The sequence below is a fragment of the Chiroxiphia lanceolata genome, chromosome 16 (genome assembly GCF_009829145.1).
Source record: "Chiroxiphia lanceolata isolate bChiLan1 chromosome 16, bChiLan1.pri, whole genome shotgun sequence".
Lineage (NCBI taxonomy): Eukaryota > Metazoa > Chordata > Aves > Passeriformes > Pipridae > Chiroxiphia > Chiroxiphia lanceolata.
The window spans coordinates 5,392,072-5,413,278 of NC_045652.1; the positions used below are offsets into that span (position 1 = coordinate 5,392,072).

At 43.5% G+C, this 21,207-nt stretch overlaps 1 protein-coding gene across 1 annotated transcript; it reads left to right on the forward strand.

The window, feature by feature from the left end:
* Positions 1-3,868: 3,868 nt before the first annotated feature.
* On the forward strand, positions 3,869-20,396 carry C16H16orf72 (chromosome 16 C16orf72 homolog). The gene is made up of 4 exons (XM_032703879.1): positions 3,869-4,296; positions 5,025-5,105; positions 9,160-9,435; positions 16,968-20,396. The coding sequence occupies exons 1-4, from the start codon at positions 4,074-4,076 to the stop codon at positions 17,210-17,212; spliced, it is 825 nt and encodes a 274-aa protein (XP_032559770.1). The 5' UTR covers positions 3,869-4,073; the 3' UTR covers positions 17,213-20,396.
* The last annotated feature ends 811 nt before the right edge of the window (positions 20,397-21,207 follow it).

Sequence of the window (21,207 nt, forward strand, 5' to 3'; positions counted from 1 at the left end):
TTTTAATTTAAGGTTATCAACATTTTAAAACTCAAACCAGCATTTAGATACCTTTTTTGCAGTGCTTACCTAGTTTTGGTTTTCAGAATATACCTGGGAAAAGAAATCCTTTAATCCTATTTCCTTACTTTTCTACTTCCCATGACTCCAAAACAGGAGAATATGAGGCTCTGGAGACTGCAGAGAACCCTCCTAAGTTGATGCTATTCGACCTTTGTCAATCAGTTCCTGTTTCAGACTGATTAAGTGTTTCCACTCAGGGTGCTCTTCCTTCACACTTTCCAGTGGGGCACAGCAGTAACAAGCCAACAGACATAAAAGCACATCTGAGAGCACCACTAACAGGTTAAACTGTCTTGATTATGTGATATAAAACAGTCAGAGCACGGCTGCTCTCTGTGAACCAGACTCCTCACAGACACCTGCTGCTTGCTCGCTCAGCCACATTATTTCACACCTACTTGGGATGAAAAATTTTGCCTGAGAAACATTACAATTTGCAGCTGAGTAATCTCCTTCCCTGCTGACCTGTTTTTTGGAGGACAACATACCGACAGTCTGATCTCAAAGGACAAAATGGTGAAGAGAAATGAAAATATTGTCACTCAGACCTGTTTTTTTCCCTTTGGTGACATGAATACCTGCTTCCTTCAGTTCCTCCTCTTAAAATACCATGAACGTTCTCTTACACAAGTATTCACATTTGGCCACAGCACTGTGAAAACACTCCCATGTCTGCATTGAGCCATCTACACAAGCAAATAATTTAAAATGTTAGTGTTCATTTTGGATAGATTGTATTATGAATAAACCTTTCTCTTTTCCCACTCCACATTTTCATATTTAAAAAAAATGTTTTCCTTTATTTATCATTAAATTCAACTCCCAGTAAGAGTCTGCATCAGGGAATAAAACAAGCCCTCAGAGCCTTCTACAATTAGCATATTCTCATCATGCTCTAGTAATTATCTCCCCTGAGACTTCAGTTGGGATGCCACACTGCTTTCATCACTACAGCGTTCCCATGGGGGAAATTAGGAGGCAAAACACCAGGATTACTCAGACACCACGTTTGCCATGTGCAGGTCAGTGACCTCCCAGTCTTTAGCCAACAAATCACTTACCACCAACCAACACCAGCACAACTGTTTGTACCACCGATGGCTGGGCAGAAAGCACGACACTTGTCCTTCATTTGTAAGGAGGAGAAGTTCTTTGTTGCATCAGTGTTGCTCAGAGGGTGCAGGCACTGAGCTCCTCAGGAGGCATCAGGGAGAAGTGTTTGGGTGTGTTAAGGCGCTTTTGTTCTGTTTTCTTCTCTCCTGTGCTGCCTCCTCCACAACTTACCTCGAGAAGTCAATCAATATTGTTCTCATTCTCCATTTAATTCTACTTCTCTACGTGCAGGACTCACTTGGTCCATTATTATCCTACCCCCTTGGCTCCTTTCCCTAACACCCTTTATATCTTCATGTGGCATAAAGAACTCTGTAGACCAAGTTAAAGTTCTTTAACCTATTCTACCAAAAAATGATCTAAGTTTTGTAACTTGAAAATTCAGTATCCCAATGTTCTCAGCTGTGCTCAGCCCTTCTCCATTATTATGCCAGAAATCGCCAATGGCTACTTCAGAAAACTGTAAAAACAACTGATATAACAATTCCAAGGTTACCCACCTGGTGCAACGTGTGTAGAAAGGAAAATAACCTTCAAAATCTCCCGTTTTTATCAGCTGTAGATTCTCCTGAGACCTGTGTGTAGCCAGGTTTCTGTAAATTAAACCAGGAAATTTGGGTGCTGAGCTTTCACCCAGGATTGCCCAGTGATGCATCACAACCCCCTGCTTGATTTGCACTGACTGGGCACCAGTCATACCCAAATTTCAGGACCGTGTGCCCAATAAATCATGATTTACACTACATTGTATTGCAGTAACAAACTGCTTATTTCACAGTTGCCAACATTATGCAACTCTTTAGAAACATTCAGAAAAACAGATGTGTGGGACACAAAATCCAGGATAGCCACGTCTCCTCCATGCACTAACTGCTGATCTCAGATCTTACAGGGAGCCTCTGCAAAGCCCATGGAAGCTGATAGGAATTCCTGCTTTTTTATGAGACAGATGAATTTAGAGTGCCTGATTTATTGGAAAAATACTTGAACACAATCCCATCACACATTCCCATTTGATGCCTTTCCATATTTAAACAGCTTAAGAACATAAGGAACGAATATTTGCAACTTGTAAGTAGTTTATTAGAAATCAATAGAGAAAATTTCCTCTTCTGTTTTTGGTTTCCTTAAAACAGTTGCACGGGAAAAAAAAAACACCACCCATGTTGCACCACAATAGGTACTTACTGGCCTGCTGATCAATGGATGACTTACAAAACCAATGTTACTGAGGTTCATAATCCTAAATAAGGATTAGACAGAGCCTTACCTAGAAAGGAAGAGAATACCCATGCCTCTTTGTATGTGCAGTAGTGTTACATATATACATATATATGAGATACACAGATTAAAAGCCAACACCACCTCAGTTTAAAAAGACATGCACAGAGCTATGGATGCTCTTATCCCTCCTACTCAGATGGAATTCCATGGCATAACCCACAAGCAGGAAGTCCCTAGTAGTTAGTCTCAGTGGTTTAGGAAATACAATAGCTGCAGCTTTAGTTTCCGTTGTCCTCAGAGATAAAAAGGAAAAACTCAACAATTCCAATTATTTCCTCATACCATCTCTTCCCCCACTATATACGATTCAGGCTTGAATTCCTGTGCGTTTAAGAAAGTTTTAAATGGGAACAAGCATGGGCTGGATAAAACAGCCTGTCAGAGGAGGAGGCAGTCCATTAAGTCTCTGTAATGCCGCGTGCCACGGGCACACCAGTCTGATACCAGTTTAATGACGTGGCAGCTGATCTGGACCCACAGGCAGCAGTGGCAGCCTGGGGACAGCGAATACAACCCCAGGTGTGATGCAGGAGTGCCCAGCCCTGGCACCAGAGCAAACCCGAGGGACGAGAGTCCTTGTGGAGGACGCAGAGGGGGATCCAGGGCTTGCTGCTGATCGGTGTTTCCACACCAGTTCCTGGCTCGGGGGGGGGGGGGGCATTTCCCTTGATGGGAAGTGTGGCTCGAGCAGTTGTGAAGTGCGATTCCACAGGAGCACTCTGAAGAGCTCGCGAGGTAACCGAGCGCTTCAAAGGTGCGCGAAGCAGCCGCGGCTTCCGTCTGTTTGTTGGGATCGCGCCTGGTACAGCGCAAACACAACAAACGGTAAAATATGTGTGAAATAGGCAAGAGAAGTGCTAGACAGAGAAGTGACGGCGTGGGTCCGACCCCTCGGTGCAAGCCCCTCAGAGCCGCCTCTGTCGGGCGCTGGCGCCGGGCCCGGCCGTGCCACAGGGCTCGGCCCTGGGGCCCTGCCCTGTCGCCATCTTCCCTCGGGGCCGGGAAGGGAACCGCCTCCCGGCCGGGCTCTGCCCCTCGGCGATGCCGCGGCGGCCGCTGCCACCTCCCGGTACCGCTGCGGGGCGGCGGCTGCAGGGGCAGCCCGGGGGCGGGAGCGCCTCTGCCCGAGCGGGGGCCGCGGCCCCGCCGTGAGGGGAGGGGGGGCGGGCGGGGCCGCCTCACGCCAGGGGCGGGGCGGGGCCGGGCCGGCGCGAGGCGGCGCACTGCGCACGCGCGCCGCGCCGACGCCCCCGGCACGGGGCTGTGACGGCGTAACCAAACCTGCGTTAGCTCCGCCCACCGAGGGTGCCCCGCCTGACGGACGCGCGGATGGACCAATGAGCGCCGGCGCTGCCGTTCGAACCGGCGGTGCCGGGGTGACCGCGGCCAATCGGGCGCCGGGGGCGGGGCGCGGCGGCAGCGCGTTCCCAGGCGCCTCGGCCTCTGCCTCAGTGCGCTCGGGGCGGTGCCGGCGCTCGGAGTGTTTGGGGCCGGCAGAGCCGCGGGCGGGCCCGGCATGGGGGTGAGGTAGGGCCGGCTCGGCGCACGGAGCGAACGCGGCCGGCGGTTGGGACGGCGTGTGCTGCGCGGCGCAGGGACGCGGAGCCGGGCGGATGATGGAGGACAAGAAGGAGGAGGGCGAGGCGGAGATCCAGGAGCACGGGCCCGAGCACTGGTTCAGCAAGTGGGAGCGGCAGTGCCTGGCCGAGGCCGAGCAGGAGGAGGCGCTGGCGCCGGAGCTGCAGGACGAGGCGGCGGCGCAGCCCGAGCACAAGCAACAGAAGCTCTGGCACCTCTTCCAGAACTCGGCCACCGCCGTGGCGCAGCTTTACAAGGGTGAGCGCTGCCGAGGGCCCGGTGCGGAGGGGACGCGGCCGGGCCGGGCGGGCGGTGGGTTCGGTGCCGGGCCCAGGCAGTGGTTGGGGGGTAGGTCGCGGAGCAGCCGCGGAGCCGCCAGGTCGGGGTCGGTCCCGCGGCCGCACAAAGGGTCCGGGGCGGCGGTCGGAGCCGCTGCCGGGCCGCGGCCGCGCCGGGAGGCGGCCGGGAAAACAAAATGGCGAGAGGGAGGGGGAGCCGCGGCCGCGGCTCGGACAGCGCCCGGCGCGGCCTCTGGGGCGACTTCTGCGCCCGCCCGGCCCAGCAGCGGGGCTGGGGGTGGGGGGTCGGGCCGGAGCGCGGCCGCGGGGTGTCCGGGGGGGTGCGGGCGGCGGGGGCGAGCCCGCAGCCCCGGGGAGGGTGTGGAGGGTGTGGGAGGCCGGGAAGCCCGGCCCTGCCGGCGGCTCCCGATGCCCAGCCCCGGGAAGAGACTCCGACAAAATGGCGAAGAGCGGGGCTCGTTGGGCTCATTGTGCGCCGGGGCCGGGGCGGGGGCGGCCCGGGCGGGCCCCTCCGCGCTGGGGACACCGCGGGCGCTGCCCCGGCCGGGCCGCCCCCCGCCCGCCCCGGCGCCGCTCGGCCCCGATCCGGAGCTGCCGCCGGAAGGTGGAACAAAATGGCGAAACCTAACATGGCCGTTCGGAGCTGGTGCTCCAAAATAAACAGCGTGTGTCCTTCCCTCCCTGCAGACCGGGTGTGCCAGCAGCCGGGGCTCTCCCTCTGGGTCCCCTTCCAGAACGCCGCCACTGCGGTCACCAACCTCTACAAAGGTAAGGGGCTGCCCCCCCGGCCCGCTGCCCCGGCAGCCCTCCCCACAGAGCCTCCTGCCCCGGCTTACTCATAAGCAGGGCCTGTTAATGTCTCTTATTCACCCTGATAAAATCTAACCCGAGACTGCTTCCTGAATCTTGCAAGTTTTCCCTGGGCCACTTTAGCTGACGGTAGCTGAATCTTTTCTGTTGCCTCATGTCAGTGACTAATGAACTTAAAACCTGTTTTACTTCGAGACCCTTGAAAAAGGTGGTTTTTAATGTGTGTCTGTCACTCGTGAATTCAAGAGAAGCGTGCAATGGCTTATTAAGCAGTACTTAAATTCCCTGCATTTTGTGTATTTCATGGTGCATTAGATGTTGGGATGTCAGTAGAAAGCCTGTATTTTATGGTGAAGCATAAGTTGGGTTTAGTGTTTGTAAAATTCTGCATAGATGTTATGTGACGGGAAAGTTTTATCTTCTTGTGGCAGTGAGGCTTCTTAAGTAAGCCTCCCAGTTTATTTTAAGCACTAGAATGTCATTATGACTGTGTCCAGGGTGGCTCTGAGAAAGCAGTGTTAGCCAGAACTTTGATATGAGTCTGGTCTGCATGTGGCTGTGCTTTTTGTGCTGTTTTATTGTGTATTTCTGAACTCTGCAGTTCCTTGGGTTGTCACAGGAATGCTTGTCTGCAGGAAGGATCATTCAGTGGTTTTTAGTTTGTTTAAAAGATTGTACCAAAATGATATATGTCAGTGAAGGCTTAAGTTGGCACAGTGTGGTTCCCATTGTTACTGCCTTCCATTCCAAGAAAGAAAACGCTTTAAAGTTCCAAATGGTTGTTTTTCTGGCTTGTAGTTTGTTTTTTTTTTTTTTCTTGTGAGTCATGTTTTGTTTTTTCTTGATCTGTACAGTGTTATCTGTGCTTCTACCTGCGTGTTCCTTCACTTGCTTCCTATTTTCCCATTTTGGATTTGCTTTAAGCAGTTGAACTTAACGTTCTCGTGATGGGTGATCAGGTTTCTGAGGGATGTGGGACAGAGCAGGGAGGAAATGTAGGTGCATAACCCTCACTGCCAGGGACTTGACTCCTGCAGAAAGTGCTTCTGAGTGCTCTGTGTGTGTGTGTGAGCTCCTGTAAAGGGGCAGCACTTCACAGAGCAGGGGAGGTGCTGCCCGAGGGAGTGGGTCACTAGAACATGGTCAGGGACACCAGTCATTTGAGAATGGTGCTGAAAAGGCAGCAGGTAGTGTTAATAAATTGGAATAATTACAGTCTGTCTTTACCAATAGCTTGCTCTCCCTTACAGCATCTTTACTGTGAAGACTTGGGCTGTTTATTTCTGGTTTAAAACATTTGATTACTTGTGCTCTAGGCAAAATGAACCCTGGGTTTTTTGGCAATGATGTGATTAACTGAAGGATATATGTATGTGGTGATCAGGGAAACTAGAATTTAAGTAGGAAGCTGTCTTTAGTCAGGTGTAATGTAATGCTTCAAAAAGCAGTACCTGAAACAGATCTTTAGGTGCTGAAGTACCTCAGTTCGTCAGAGCTGCCATATTTCAATTTTCAGTTAACTTGCAAATGGGTAGAAATTTGGTGAGATCATGGTAGAACCAGCTAAACACCGGCATAGTGGGCAAGTCTCTTAATGTGAATTTGCTTTACCTAGTGAAGGTCTTAAAAAAAATCTTGTATTTTTCACATTCTCAGTAATGCTTGTGTTTTGGAGGACTCTGTGAAACACTGGAGAAGTATTTGGGGTGGTGAACTGAACACTACAAACGGCCTCTTGCCTTGTCAGCTGGTTTCTGATCCGATAAATGTTCAGATTTTTGAGGCATCATCTTTTTATCAAGAGCAACCCGAGGAATTGTGCATAATGAGAATGCCATGATGTCTTGGATGTCAGCATTTTTTTTCTGAAAATAATTTAGAAGTTTAATATCAGACCACACTGATGGTCTTAGGTCATGAATTTCTGATTAGTTCTGGTGACAGGCCACATTAAAGATACTTAATTGTCTTCCAGATTGCACTAAAGAAGTGAAGGTATGGCTTGTAATGTAGAATTTAGAGCTTAAGGCCACAGTGAAAGTTTTAGGTATATATTACAGTAAGACGACTGAGCCTACAATTTATTTTTATTTTAAAAAGTCTGTTTTCTAAATGTTAGTTTTGACATAGTAGTTTCAGGACATACGCAACTTGAGGCTTTGCCAGTGTAACTTTGTAAACAAAGTAGTTGTAGCTTTTACCATAAAAAATCTAATCTCTCCCAGGGTAATGATGCTTGAAATTTCTCTAGGCTACATCAGCAGTCACTGTGTTTGACCTCATACCTAGTTCACAGTTAGCACTTTGTAAAGCATTCCCATACACAAAGAAAGCAGGTTATTGACGTAAAGTCGGGCTCCTGGCCCCAGAAGGACTCTCCTGGTATTTCAGGAAGTGATTAGAGGAATATTATCAGCATCTAAATTGGCTCCAAAGTGTTTGGGTAGCTTTTACTGCCAGTGTATCGGAGTCTAAGCTGCTGTGGAGTATAAAATGGCAGGAGGAATAATCTGTCATGTTGCCATTGCCTTCTCAGGAATTAGCATTTGGAAATGTAGCCTTCAGATTACAAAGCAGTATAGGCAAAATGTTCTTAGAGTGCAGAAGTAGTAACATGTTAAGGGTCCTTTATGTGTACCTGTACAGCTTATATTCCAGAAGCCCCACGGTTTAACTCTGCTCATTTTGAGATGTTTTTCTGTTTTGGTAGCTTGTGTTAGGTTTGAAGTGCTGCTCTTTGACAGGATAGATTTCAGTGCTGTCTTTTATGGACCATGCAGGGGTGCCTTTAGAATACAACCCTAGGAATAGCATTTAACAGTGATTCTCTTTGGGTTTTTGAGTGTGAGAAAGCTTGATTAGATGTGTATGTCAGTATTTGCCTGTAAACCAATGTCTTGGGACAGCTGTTCTTAAGGAAACACCTTAATGTTCTGGTAAAATGGCTCTTATGTTGGATTTCATTAGTAAAGCAAGAGTATAAAAAGCTGTTTTAATCAGCTGTGCCATATTTTAAAAAATTCTGTAGAAATCAAGTAAACAAAGTTGGAGTGGATATGTTGATGCCTTGTAATGGAGCAAGAGCACCATAACAGTAATTTTCATGAAACTGAAATAGCTGTTGGCAAAGCTCTGATAACAAACTTATGACAAACAACATGAGTGTAATTGTGTAGCAAACAGGATTTGTCCCACCTGTTACTGTGGTCTGAAACTTACTCAAACTACTAGCCAGAAATACACTTCCTGAAGTTTGAAATCAACTTAATACATGACATTTTAAGGCTTTTAGAGGCACAGTTATAGCTGATGTGCACAGGTGACTAAATCAACAGAGAATGAAATTGCATTTTGTAGTAGGAATTACTGCAAATAGTGTGTTTAAAGCTTTTTGTATATCAAAATTGCAATGGGATCTTAAATGGGGAAGGAAACTTTCTCAGCCTTCCTTTGTAAATGGTTTGCCTAACTGAAAGGCATTGGGGACACTTGTGTTCTAACTGGTTTCAAAACTATGGGCTATGAATTGCCTCTGCAACTGAAGGTCAGCTGAAACTAAAAGACCTGTGAAGAAGTCTTGAGTTTTCTGACAATTCCTCCACTATCAGAATAAAGAAAAGCAGTTATTCCTTGTTTTATGTGGAGGTTTCCTGTCTCTATTGATGCACTTCAGGAGCATCTAAGTCTGTGTTGTCTGTTGGTTTAAGTACCTTCCCCAGTCTGACAAGCTGTGTGTTGTTAATGTTAATAAACAGTGCTGCAGTGTTGACCTGAAATATAGTAAATGCTATTAAAGTGGTGCTGGAGTTGCTGTTGACTTTGTGACTCCTCATGTTCTGTTTAGGTTTAATGGGACTCCTGTGCCAGTTGATTTACTAACCCGGCACTGCCTTACGGGAACCTGTCGAATGTGTCCGTACTCCTCCTTTCCAGGAAGCCACACCAGTGATGTGCCATGCTGGGTATTGCTGTCTGTAACACACTGAGAGACCTTTTCTCTGTCTTCTTGCAGAAAGTGTGGATGCCCACCAGCGAAGCTTTGATTTAGGAATTCAGATTGGCTATCAGCGGCGGAACAAGGATGTGCTAGCTTGGGTTAAAAAGCGCAGAAGAACTATTCGAAGAGAAGACTTGATCAGCTTCCTATGTGGAAAAGTTCCTCCTCCAAGAAATTCTAGAGCTCCCCCAAGACTGACTGTAGTATCCCCTAACCGAGCTACTTCAACAGAAACTAGCTCATCTGTAGAGACTGATTTGCAACCCTTCCGTGAAGCCATAGCTCTGCATGGTAACAGTCATTTTTTCAATACTACTTGGTTAAATTTGGGTGGGGGCTCTTAAAGCATGTCTGGCTCTTGGCATATCTTAATGTGTCATGTACCTGGTGTTCCAGCTGAAGGTATCTCCTTCATTCCCTGTGGGAGTTTTTTAGGTGTATAAGGCATAGCCAAATATTTGGAATGAGGAAAAAGCATTGAATAAAAATGAAGTTTGGATCTGTAATATTCCACAGCTGTGAACTCACCAGTTAAGTGTCAACTCTCGGTAGTGTTCTTGAAGCATGGAGAGACTTGACATTCATACCAATGCTAAAGTAAACAGAATTCTCGGAAAATGGTAATACTGTGGTAGTAACGAGTTACATATTAAGATTTGACTACTAGCAAATTTGGGGGGCTTAGGGAGGAAATTTGATGTGTGAGTCTTCTGCCTCTAGCTCACTCTAGTACCTTTGTTATGCCCTGGATAATAAGGTTCAGCATTCTACTTAAAGTGCCCTGGAAAGGGTATTTCTCTTGCACATTGTTGCAATAAGTGAGTCCTGTTCAGAACATTGTTCTAGCTCACTTTCAGATAAAGTGTCTTCCAGTGTCAAACTGAATTTCTTTCCTTGCCATCACTAACAAGGTTGGTGGTGTATCTCTTGTCTTTCCAGATATGAATATTCAGTAGCTTATTCTGAACTGGACTGTTACTTAGCAAGTGATAGACAATGCTGAAATGAGGCAGTTAACCTGTGGGGTTTTATGCCTTTTAAAATTCAAAAGGGTAGCAGATATCTTTAGGTACAAATCATATCAAGCTATCTAGACCATAGATAGATCATATCGAGCATCTAGAAGTGCAACCTAATGAATTTTTACTGTGTCGATATTCTCAGTGGGGGGGTAGAATTAATAAGTTAATTAGAGTGGATTCCTGACAGTGCAGTCTTTGCTTCTGCTATGCTGTGGTGGTTTTTCAAGATACATAAGCCAGACACTGTTAGTGTCTAGGTGGCAGCATAATCCTGGTGTTTTTGGCTGCTCTGTTGCCATTTAAACCAAGCATGCTTCCACCCAGTCATGTCAGTTTGGGTGGTTTTCCTTTGCATGTTGGAAGCTGGCTAGAGAACTCTGTGCACCACTATTGCCTGTTCAGTAGGTAAAGTTGTTCTCATGAGAACAACTGCAGAAGGTGGCTCTCGGTGTGATAAGCCACCTCTTTAAATAAAAAAGGTTTTGTGAAACTAGTTGAATCAAATGTGCAGTTGGATCTAACTACAAAGGCTCACTCTTAGGTGAGAATAAGCTTAGCAAGACTCACTTCAGCACAGTGGGGGCTCAAGCAGAGGAAACTCAGAGGCATTTTCATTGGTAACATGGCTCTCTTTGTGTCCATGTACTGTTTCCTAGCATCTGCTTTGTACAGAAGTGATTTATGGAAGTCACTTCTCTAGCATGGGAATCTGAACCATGATGTATAAAGTTGTCCATATTTCATAACCTGATACAGGGTCATGAGGAAGTTCTGTGCTCTGAACTGGCACTGCAGGGACTAGAAATGCCCTCTTCCCCTTCATCAGCTGGTTGACAAGATTACATGTCAGTCTCCTTCTGGATTAGGTTCTCCTGATATCAGTTACAATCTGGTCCTTGACACAAATGCTTTTGTGCTAATCCTTTAGTGACTAGGCTTGTGTTTGGCCTCATAACTGTTTTTAGGTTATTGCCTACGATGTCTGCATTCCTTCAGCTTCTCCCCCTCTTTTCTTTAACATTAGGAAGTTGTGATTACACCATCTCCCAAACTCATTTCCCATTTATTGTAGGGCTTCTCAAAACTAGGTTTTGATTTTGAATCCTGTGAAAGATCTTCAGCTGTGTGTAGGGCTGTGCTTATCTTCCTATTTGTCAGGCTGTTCAAAAGTGCTTTGCTGCTTCTGAGTGTTGTGAGGGAACATGAGAACCTGATGATGGTGAGTAGCAGTCCAGGCAAGTGTTCAGGACTAAGGTTTTGAGGGGAGTTTTTGACTGGCATGTGAAAGAGTGAGGCTTTGTTTTGTGCTGGTAGGCTTCCTGGTGGGAATGGAGTATTTCTTCATTGGTGATGTGAATAGGCTGAATTAGATTTGAGGAATAATGCTAAAACTTTGCTGCTCTCAGCCCTCTTTTAGTGAAGCAGGGGTAGATATGAATGATCTATGATCTATGCACCAAGTGGTGCACTGTGGAAGCAGAGTTGGTGTATTGACTTCTCAGAAGTAGGTACAAATATACATCTAAAGACCATGGCATTATAACTTTCTGACCATCCTCTTTGATGGGGGAAAATCCCTCTTTTTTTGATCATGTAACTCCTAAATCCATCATAAGCACATCTGAAAACTTTGACAGAAGCTGTGGTAACAAAGTAGTTAATAATTTAATATTTCCTGGAACATCAAACACAGTTCTAGGTGTGTGCCCTAGACTAAAACTTCAGAGAAGAGTATCCTTTAGATATCAGTGCACTCTTTAAACTGTATGCTGCATCTGAAATGTGTTAAAATTGGATTTTTAGCTTTGCCTCTTCTGTCTCCAACCCTGTTACCTCTGACCCATATTATAGCTCTGCAAGGTAGTTAACAACTTTGTTGACAAAAGCTAGGGATTTTGAACCCAGAATTTAATCTTGTGATACTGGTTATCACAATCACCTTGCTTACCTTGTAATCTTTGTACTACAAGGAAACTTGTTCTTCTCTACTGTTCTGCTTTCAAGCCTTTTATGGTAGCTAAAAGCAAAATTATCATGACAAAAAACTAGGAGGATGTTAAAGGGGTATGGGTTCTCACTTCTCTTTCAGCTCCAGTGCTGTTGCACTGAAATCTTTAGTGTAACTTCAGGGTACTTGAGAATGAGTTTTTGGAACTAAGAAACCTCTTGAGAGAGTAAATTCTGGTAAACAAAATCTTTGCCCTTAGTATCAGCTTTCCATTATTAGTGTGCTGATGGGCAATCTTTGAAATAAAATGTGGCTGGAAACTTGGAAGTGTGAATACTTGAAAAGAAGTTAAAGCCTTTAAGAAAAGCTGAGTAGTTATTTCAAGGTGATACATGTTTTACTCTGAAGTGCCAAGTAACTTCAAGAACTACACATCTGATGCTTGGCGTTTTAAGATGTGGCAGTAGGAGATAAATACCTCAAATATAAAGTTGGGGTTTTAACTTCAGCAGTCCCTGAACTGTCAGGGAGTCAGTGAAGGTATGGATGTATCTTCACCTGCTCCCTGGATGTGTATTGACATACCCAGTTCTGTAAGAGGTGGGTTTCAAAGGACAGAATTACTTCAGTCTGAGCTAATAGTCATAAGACTCCCAAAAACTGCCTTTGTGCCTGGCTGTAGCATACCCAGTCTTGTGGTACTGGTGGCTGTGCAGGCCCATGTTTGAAATGATGCTTTGGTCCTTTAACGTGGGATGTGCTCCACGTTCACAGCCCATTCTCTCACCATAATGTGAGAAAATGTTATGGTGTGAGGAGGGGGAAGAATCAAGCTTGGAAAGGCAATGCTGAACTGCATTAGACTTAGCCAAAATTTGAGTGAATTAGGGAAAAAATTAGGGTGACAGTTCAGCGAGGGAGTGTTAGTTCTTTTTCTCCTCAGCTTTAATGTTGATGTGTATCATTCATGTGATTCACTCTCTTTGGGCAGGGGGAGCACTTGCATGTAGAAGTGTGTGGCTTGGCCCCTTAAAAGCCTGATTTTCCACCAGGCCTTCGTATTTGCTTCTCAGAATACTAAACTGTAGTTTAAAACATGAGCACTTAGCAGAATATAGAAGCAGCAGTTGGTAGAAGAGGGGATGGGAGAGCAGAGTTCAGATTGGTTTGACATAGTGTAATTTAAAGGTTGTGTGTATATATAGCTGTGATGGAATTGTGCACTGGTATGTGCTGCTAAAACTTGCTCTTTGAGCAGTACTGTGAAAGGGTGGGTATGACATAGGGGAGTGACAAGGATCTCTCTGCATGCCATTTTGTATTTATCTCGGGTTATTAACTAATTCCTGCTTTAGTCACACTTATCTAAGCGTGAATGTTCCTTTTGATACTTCCTGATTAAAACTTCTGGAAAACAATACTATTACTATACTGAGCAGTGGTTACCCAGTATATTATGCTGTGGTAGTGACCTGAATAACTCACTCATTGTGGACATGGTTATGGTGCAGATGAAACAGCATTTACAGGTTGTAAGGCCAGTGTGGATAAACTTGCTAATTTTGAGTTGACAGTTTTAAGTATTTCATACTCCATGAAACATACTTTTAGCCAAGCATTCTAATCACTTGATAGCTTTGGAGAGTACTGTTATAAATTAGCTAGTATTGGTCACAATTCTTACTATACTGCAGCTCTTTTCAATAGAACTATAATAAATGCCTTTAGAATATAGCTGCAGGTATGAGTATTTTGTAAAATTAACTGGCTACGAAATGTCACATTGTTGATGACTGAAAGTTAAGACAGGAATGAGAATGTAATAAGTACTGCAAAACATTTCAGATATGCCCTCCACTTCAGTCCTTTCAAGTTTAAAAAGGGGGTAAGAGCCACCTGTGCTTTCTTAAAGGCCTCTGGTAATAAGGGAGATGTCCCTGGGAGAAAGGAGTGGGAGACTTCAGAGGTGGTCATGAGACTGGGAAAGAAGTAAAGACACTTCAGCAGCTGCTTGGATCTCCGTCCTCTAGTATAGACAAAATTGATGTGCCTGTGACTGGGTCTTGTTAATCACAGAACTTTGGGTTGTGAAATGGTGTTTGCTGGCAGTCCTGTCATCTTACTACTCCCTAGTGTCAGTTACTGTTGGCTTTACTGCTTTAAATGGTGAAATGCTTTGGGGAGAGCTCCGAGTCCACTGAAAGCTTAAACTCAGAATAATTCACAGTAAATGGGTTCTCTGAGACTTTCTCTGCATTGCAACAACTTCCCAAGAAAAAAAGCAACTGTGGACAGATGTCTTCTCTGTTGACAAAAAGTAGATCTTTTGAGCATTGCAGATTGTTTTCAGAGATGTTGCTTCCGTGAAATGGCATCTTGATATTTGAGCACATGCTTTGAGTTTGCTTTGACTCTTCCATATTGGCTCGATTACCCAATCCTAAACTGTGGTCTGAGTGTTTCATTTGGCAGTTCTGCTCTCCTGGTTGGTGTGTAGTGCTGTGTCATATGTTAACTGCCAGTAACTGATACCAGGTTGTCACCCAGTCTGTTACATACTCAGTAATTGCTCTTACTGGTACTAAATACCTGTATGAGATGCAAGATTAAACTGCACCTCGAAGTCCATGCTGTGATGCAATATCCTTGTATTCCTATCTCTGTAGAAATTAATTCAAAACTACTCTCCTGCCTTTGACACTAAGTTTGATTGAAGATTTTAACTTCTAATTATCTCCTGAAGGTTGTTTGTGTATTTAAATGTACAGTGATTCATTATTACTTAAATATTAGGATGTTAATGACTGCTTTGGGCATTGCTTGTGAACCTTGGCAGTCTGATTTTGAATATGCTTCAGCATATTAAAGGTGCATCTTTTAACTGACTTTTGTATCTGCTGTTTTAAAGAATGCTTGTTACTTGAAAAGGCTCCACTTAAAAACATAGTTTTTGAGTGATGCCAAAAATGTCTTTCCACATCACAGGTCAGTTTTGGGGTTTATTTGGAATAACTTTTCTCTTTCTTGGGCACTAAACATAATGAAAAGATGTCATGATAAAACTGATTTAGTGTGTTGGCCATTTGGTTATGGGTTGTATGATATAAACTACTGAAAGTGATGTAAATAGTTTTCTCTAAGTGGAAGTAACAACAGTGAACTTTCATGTTCAAAGCAATTTTGTTTGGACTAGTGATGTGGGGCGAATCTCTGCAATCAGTTTGGATTTGAAATAATGTCACCTTCTGTGCACTGTCAGATTTTTTTCCAGTTTAAATGTACAGGATGAATAAATGTTTTTTCTAATGTATGTCATGACAGTTGAAATTAAACTACTGTTTTCTTTGAATTGTGAAGTGATTTGTTACCTGCCCAAATTAATGCACCTTGGTAGTTTATCCAAGTTATGGTATCTGAATTGGCTTTTTGCTCATACATCCATGTCATCAAGTAGCTGCTTTACTTTCTTTGGTGGATGTATAGAAACTTTTCATAATTGCTTTTAATTTGAGCTTGACCTTAATCCAGAGAGTACTGTCACAAAGCTTGTTTCTGAATTACCTTTTCACAAAAACAGCTTCTGCTGTTTGAATACCTTCTGCCATTGTGAATGAAAGATGATTTTGATATCAATAAAATCTGCAGGGTGCATGTCAGAGTTCAGGCCGTGCTTCTGAGCTGTGTTTGAACACCAAGCAGAGCTGTAAGCAAAAGCTCTAAGAAATCAGCAGTGATTAGTGGCTGTTCCTGCTGGTTGCATAATGCCTGACCTGTGTAAAAGTATTCCCTGTGCTGTTACAAGTTCTAAGCTTTAAATGTCCATTTAATAGAAATGTTCAATAGAGTGACATTGGTTGGTCTGTTCCATCCTGACTTGTGTATCAACCTTCCATTGCTGCAGATGGTTCTAGAGTTTAGCTTTTAATTGAGGTTTCTGGGGACTGATCTAGTAGCAGATATAGATCTGCTGTTCTTTATCTTCCTGCATGACTCTTGCTTTGGTGGTTTTATTTCTAGGACCAGTAGGTGTTTTTGTACTTTCCTAATAATACTCAGATTTGAAGGAGTTATCACAGCAAAGATGTTTGTCTTATCTCTGAGCTCCTGTTTATCTACAAATACAGCCTGAATTCCAAATTGAGAAGAGTAGTTAGGCTTGCATGTACCAACCCTTAGTAAACTTATGTTTTGGAATGTCCCACTTTTGCAAAAAGTACAATAGTAACATCACTGAAGATGAAGTTTAAATTAGTATGAAGTTCATGGTATTCTTTTTATGGCTTTGTTTCTCCAGGAAATGAACTTCAGTTTTAATTAAACACTAATAATCTGAACACAAACCGAAGTACTTGCAGGGTACCCATGACAGTGTTTGGGATCAGATCTGTCATAGCAAATTTTTTTGAGAACTGCAGTGGCTGAGGGAGTGAAAGGGAGCAGGGTGGTGATGTTGAAACAAGACCAAGCCAATTCAGCCTGGAAATTCCTTGGTAAGACTGTGTAACTCTTGGTCTGGTGTGAAGCCTTTGTATTGAAATAGTCTGCTCTTGAGTATGTACATGTTTTGAATAGCATGTCATGCTTGTGGAGCTGGTGTCTGCCAGAGTGTGCTGCTGCACCCTGGTGTGTAAGCTCACTTTTAATGTCATAAAAAGCAGTTCTGCCAGTCCCTAGATTCCTGCATGGACTAAAAACTGAGAAGGCATGGTCTGGACTTGAAATAAAAACGTGGTACAAACAGTAGGGTGAAGTGCCTTTAAGTAGAAGTCGGATAAGTGTCATCCTTTCTGCCACAGGTGGGAAATGCTCTTTCTTTGCTGTGTGACTTTAATGGTGTTTCTCTCTTTCCCCAGGTCTTAGTGGTGCAATGGCTAGTATAAGTGTTCGCTCAAGTACCCCAGGCTCGCCTACTCACGTGAGCAGTGGCTCCAATGCTAGTCGAAGGAGAAATGGACTCCATGATGTTGATTTGAACACTTTCATATCAGAAGAAATGGCACTCCACTTGGACAATGGTGGAACTAGAAAGCGTACCTCAGCCCAGTGTGGCGATGTCATTACAGACTCACCAACTCATAAACGCAACAGAATGATCTAAACTGCAAAAATTTCAAACCCACCATGCTGCTTGAAAGCCACTTGATCCTCAGAGTACTATTGAAAAGGAAACATGAGGCCATCTTTCCATATTCACTGTTTAAGACGAATTCAATAAATGCCATAAAGGAAATTTTAGATATTACATTAGATGCCTCTTGTAACTGCGGCTTTCTTAAACTATATTCTTAGCAGAGGACATCAGATATTGTGTAGTAGTTAGCAAGATCATCATAGGCGAACATGTATCTGTTCCAAGGCTAAAAGTGACCTTACTTGTATTATTAAAGGGAAAGGAAATTTCAGATGTTTATTTGGCTATAGAATGCTTTTTTTTGTCCTTTATTTCCTGCTTTGAGTATTTGCTTAAACAGTATTGCCAGTTTGACTGAAATTGTCTACAACATGACTTGGCATCTTTGTCAAAACTGCAGGCTTCCATTTTTGCAGCACTGTACCATGCACCTAGTTTCTGTATAGTAACAGTGTGCAAGTTATAAATATTGGACTGTACCCTTTTTAGTTTTAAAAGCAGTTGATAATTCTGGTGATTGTGTGATAATGTAAAGAGGTGCTATGATGGTCATGCGATTAATACTTAATATTGAATCAATACAAGGATCTTTATTGGATTCACTTTGTGTGTTCTAGTGCTCTGAAGTAGCAATATTAAACTTTTCCCCGATTAACTTCATAGGCTTTTAAATCAGTTTGAGAAAATATATGTACTTATTGGTATTATCCTCGTGGTAATCATACACAGTGCAGACTGCACCAGTGCTGACCTAAATTTAGAGAAAAATGTCCTGTAATTGGAAAATAGGCTTTTCTGTTCAGTATTAGTGAAGGGTAGGTTTTGTGTACACCCATATCCTATTTTACATTTCTTGTGAAGTAATTGCCCATTGCTGGGGAGGGGTGGGAGGAGAGGGAATGTGGGGAATAGTTGGAAAAGGGGTGTGTTCTAACAAGTAAGACTTCTGGTCACATATGGAAACTTGGACTAACTTAGACAAGATTCTGTGCAATGCCATCCTCTTCGGGAGGGAGTGACATGCAGGTTCTGTGAAGTGCTAAGAAAATAATTTAAAACTGGAAGTTGATTATAAAACTCTGGATAAACATGCCGTAAGGGTGAACTGAAAAGGATAAATGGCTTTCTCTTTGTGTTTAGCTTACATTCATAGGATTGAACTCTGGCTGCCGTAACTTGGGCGTAATCTAAAACTGAACTAGAGATCAAGACTGATCTGCTGCAAATCCGTTTCTGAGTGGGGAAGGATATATGTCAGTCTCTCCATGGAGTGTCCTGACTGGTTCTGTATGTAGATGCAGGAAGCTCTGGCCTTCAGGGCCTCAGCCTCTGCCTAGGAAAAGGATAACACGGGAAGAATGAGAAAATGAAGAGCTCCAAACCTGCACGTTGGGAAGGGGTATTTAGTGAGGTGGTATGCATGCTTTAACTGGAAGCATAGGCTGATTCTTGGATTAAATGTAGCTATGCTGGATTCACAATACTAAAAATTGTGGTTTCCAGCCAAGTTAAGGCACCTTGGGCTCCATGTTAATACACAGCTCTTCAAGATTTTTGCTTATGTGCTTGTAGAGTCAGATCTCTTGCATTATCTTCCCTGTGTGAAGCAGACTTCACTGTAGGTTTGCCCCTTTTTGCCCTGGTATCCTCTCAGCAGTGTCTGTAGTCAAGGCAAGACAGCAATGCTGTGTGAGATACTCTGAATTCAAGGTGCTCCACTAAGAGCATGATTTCCTTGCCTTGTGGTGCTTCCATCACATTTCTTTACATCAGAGTCCTTAAAGATGTCAGCAGTTGCACAATACTGTAGTGAGAGGCTCTGTAGTTTATGGACAACTGTAAGAACTGTCCAAAAGGGTAAGAACTGCTCAAACCCCCACCTGTGTTACATAGCTGAACGTGCACATCACTCAAAGACTCAGTATACATTAATTTCAGTTACTGCTATAACTACAATTCATAAGATTTAGTTTATGTAAGATATTAATACAGCATAAAGCTAGTTTTCATTTGGAGACTGCATTTTCAACAAAGATTTTGGAGATGGTATCTGAATATATCTGTTAGTATTTATTAGACTGTTGGCAGAGGGATTTTTTTTTCTGTTCTAAAGAAAAGTCTGGAGTCCTGAACAGAAAGGACACCTGTGAGAGCCATTCTTCAGCTCTTCTGTTTATTTGTTAACTGGCTTGTACAAGTAAGATGCTTATGCTCTGCAAGTCCTAACACACTTTACTATTACGTGTGGTAAAGGTGACACCGTGTTGGTATCAGTTCTGCATATTGAACTGTAGCAGTGCTGCTGGTCTAGGCCCAAAGACACAGAGCCTGGTCAAATTACTTCTGCCCTTCCTTGCAGTGAAACAAATCTTGTTAATGCATTCAAGCATTAATTCAGTCTTAGTACCATCTAAAACTAAATTTGTCTGGCTTTTTATTTAATTTGTGCCATTTTTCTTTGAAAGAAAGCAGGCTTAGATATTGAGCTGGTTGCGTTAATTTTTTTCTTTTTTTTTCTGCTTGTACCTTAAATATTTGGCGACTTTTTGATTGTTTTTCATTTAGTCCCAACTAAATGTTGTTTGTTCTTTGACCTCTGCCAGATTGATCGAAAATGCATGTATTCACCTGGTAAACACAAGGAAAACAGGTTGTCTCTTAAAAAAAAAAATAAATAAAAAAAAATCCAGTACCTGTTGCTTTGAAGACTTATTTCTTGTGCCAGTGTAGAAAATTGATGTTCTGGAAATAGCTCTCAGCTATTATCCAAGCTGTAGCTCCTGGAGCCAGAAGCAAGTTGATTTTTCAGTAAGAAACACTGACTTGAGAACTGTTTAGTTTGGTAAAAATGGTGCTTACTTTTGCTTTCTCCTATGAATCGTAGAGTTGACCGGTCTCTTCTCCATGTACATCCAATCTAACATGAATGTGGCAGCAGTTACATAAAGTACATCCTGCACTGAAGCTACTGAGCTTGGCTTGCTTATTAATGAAGTAAGTTTTAAATGTTAAATTTAAATCTATATTACAATAAAGTAATGCAAAAATGATTTTGGCTGAAATTGAAGTCCTGCAGTTAAACTTACTTTCAAATGTGGTTTACCCAGCTGGAGTAATAGAAACTCTAAGTCATAATAAACCTAATAAAAAAGAAAAAATACAACTGATCAGGCTGCTTTGTAGTTCTTTAAGTTTCTGAATAACAGTCCATCAGTAACCCCGGAGAAGATGTGGTTAGTGTGAGCTGACAGGCTTCCTTGGTTCTGCAGAGCAGGACTTCCCTTGAGGAATGCAATTTGGTGGCTCTTCAGCTGAGCTTACACACAGGTTTTTTTCCTTTGTCTCTTACTGACTGATGCAGATACGAAGAACTGGGGTGTGCTGTTACATTTGTACAAGATGTTCTGCAATTTAACATCACTAATACTTAGAAAAAGCACCTTAAAGGGATTTAAGTGGCATAGTTTTAGGAAGTTAAGTGGTATTGACTTCAATAGTAGAGCTTTCCAGTCTCTTGCGAAAGGCTCTTTGGACTTAAGTGAAATCAGGTGCTTTAATTAATTAGCAGCATTTCCTGCTTTATGTGGATGTCCCTAAACCTGCAAACTATTTCCCACTTGCTGTTTCAGCAGGTTTTAGAACTTGATTATGAAGGAAAGCTTTATTTCACAGGGGCTTTTAAGTTAAAAATGTGTCCTTTTAATTAATGTTAACATTTTTTCACTTACTTAGCCAGTGAAATGTTCCAGCAGGGATTTGAAAAGATGCTTAAATGGCTTCTAGAAAACAGCATCTTTCAACTGTTAGCCTAGAGCTAAGCAATATTTTGGCAGAAATGAGGAATGCACGCCTGACTTGTTCTGTGGAGTTCTCTGCACCAGGTGGGGCCGGTGTGGTTGGTTGGGGGAGCCCTGTGGGCTGCTCATTCCAGAGCCTCTGGTTATGCAAGGTCAGGAGGCAGG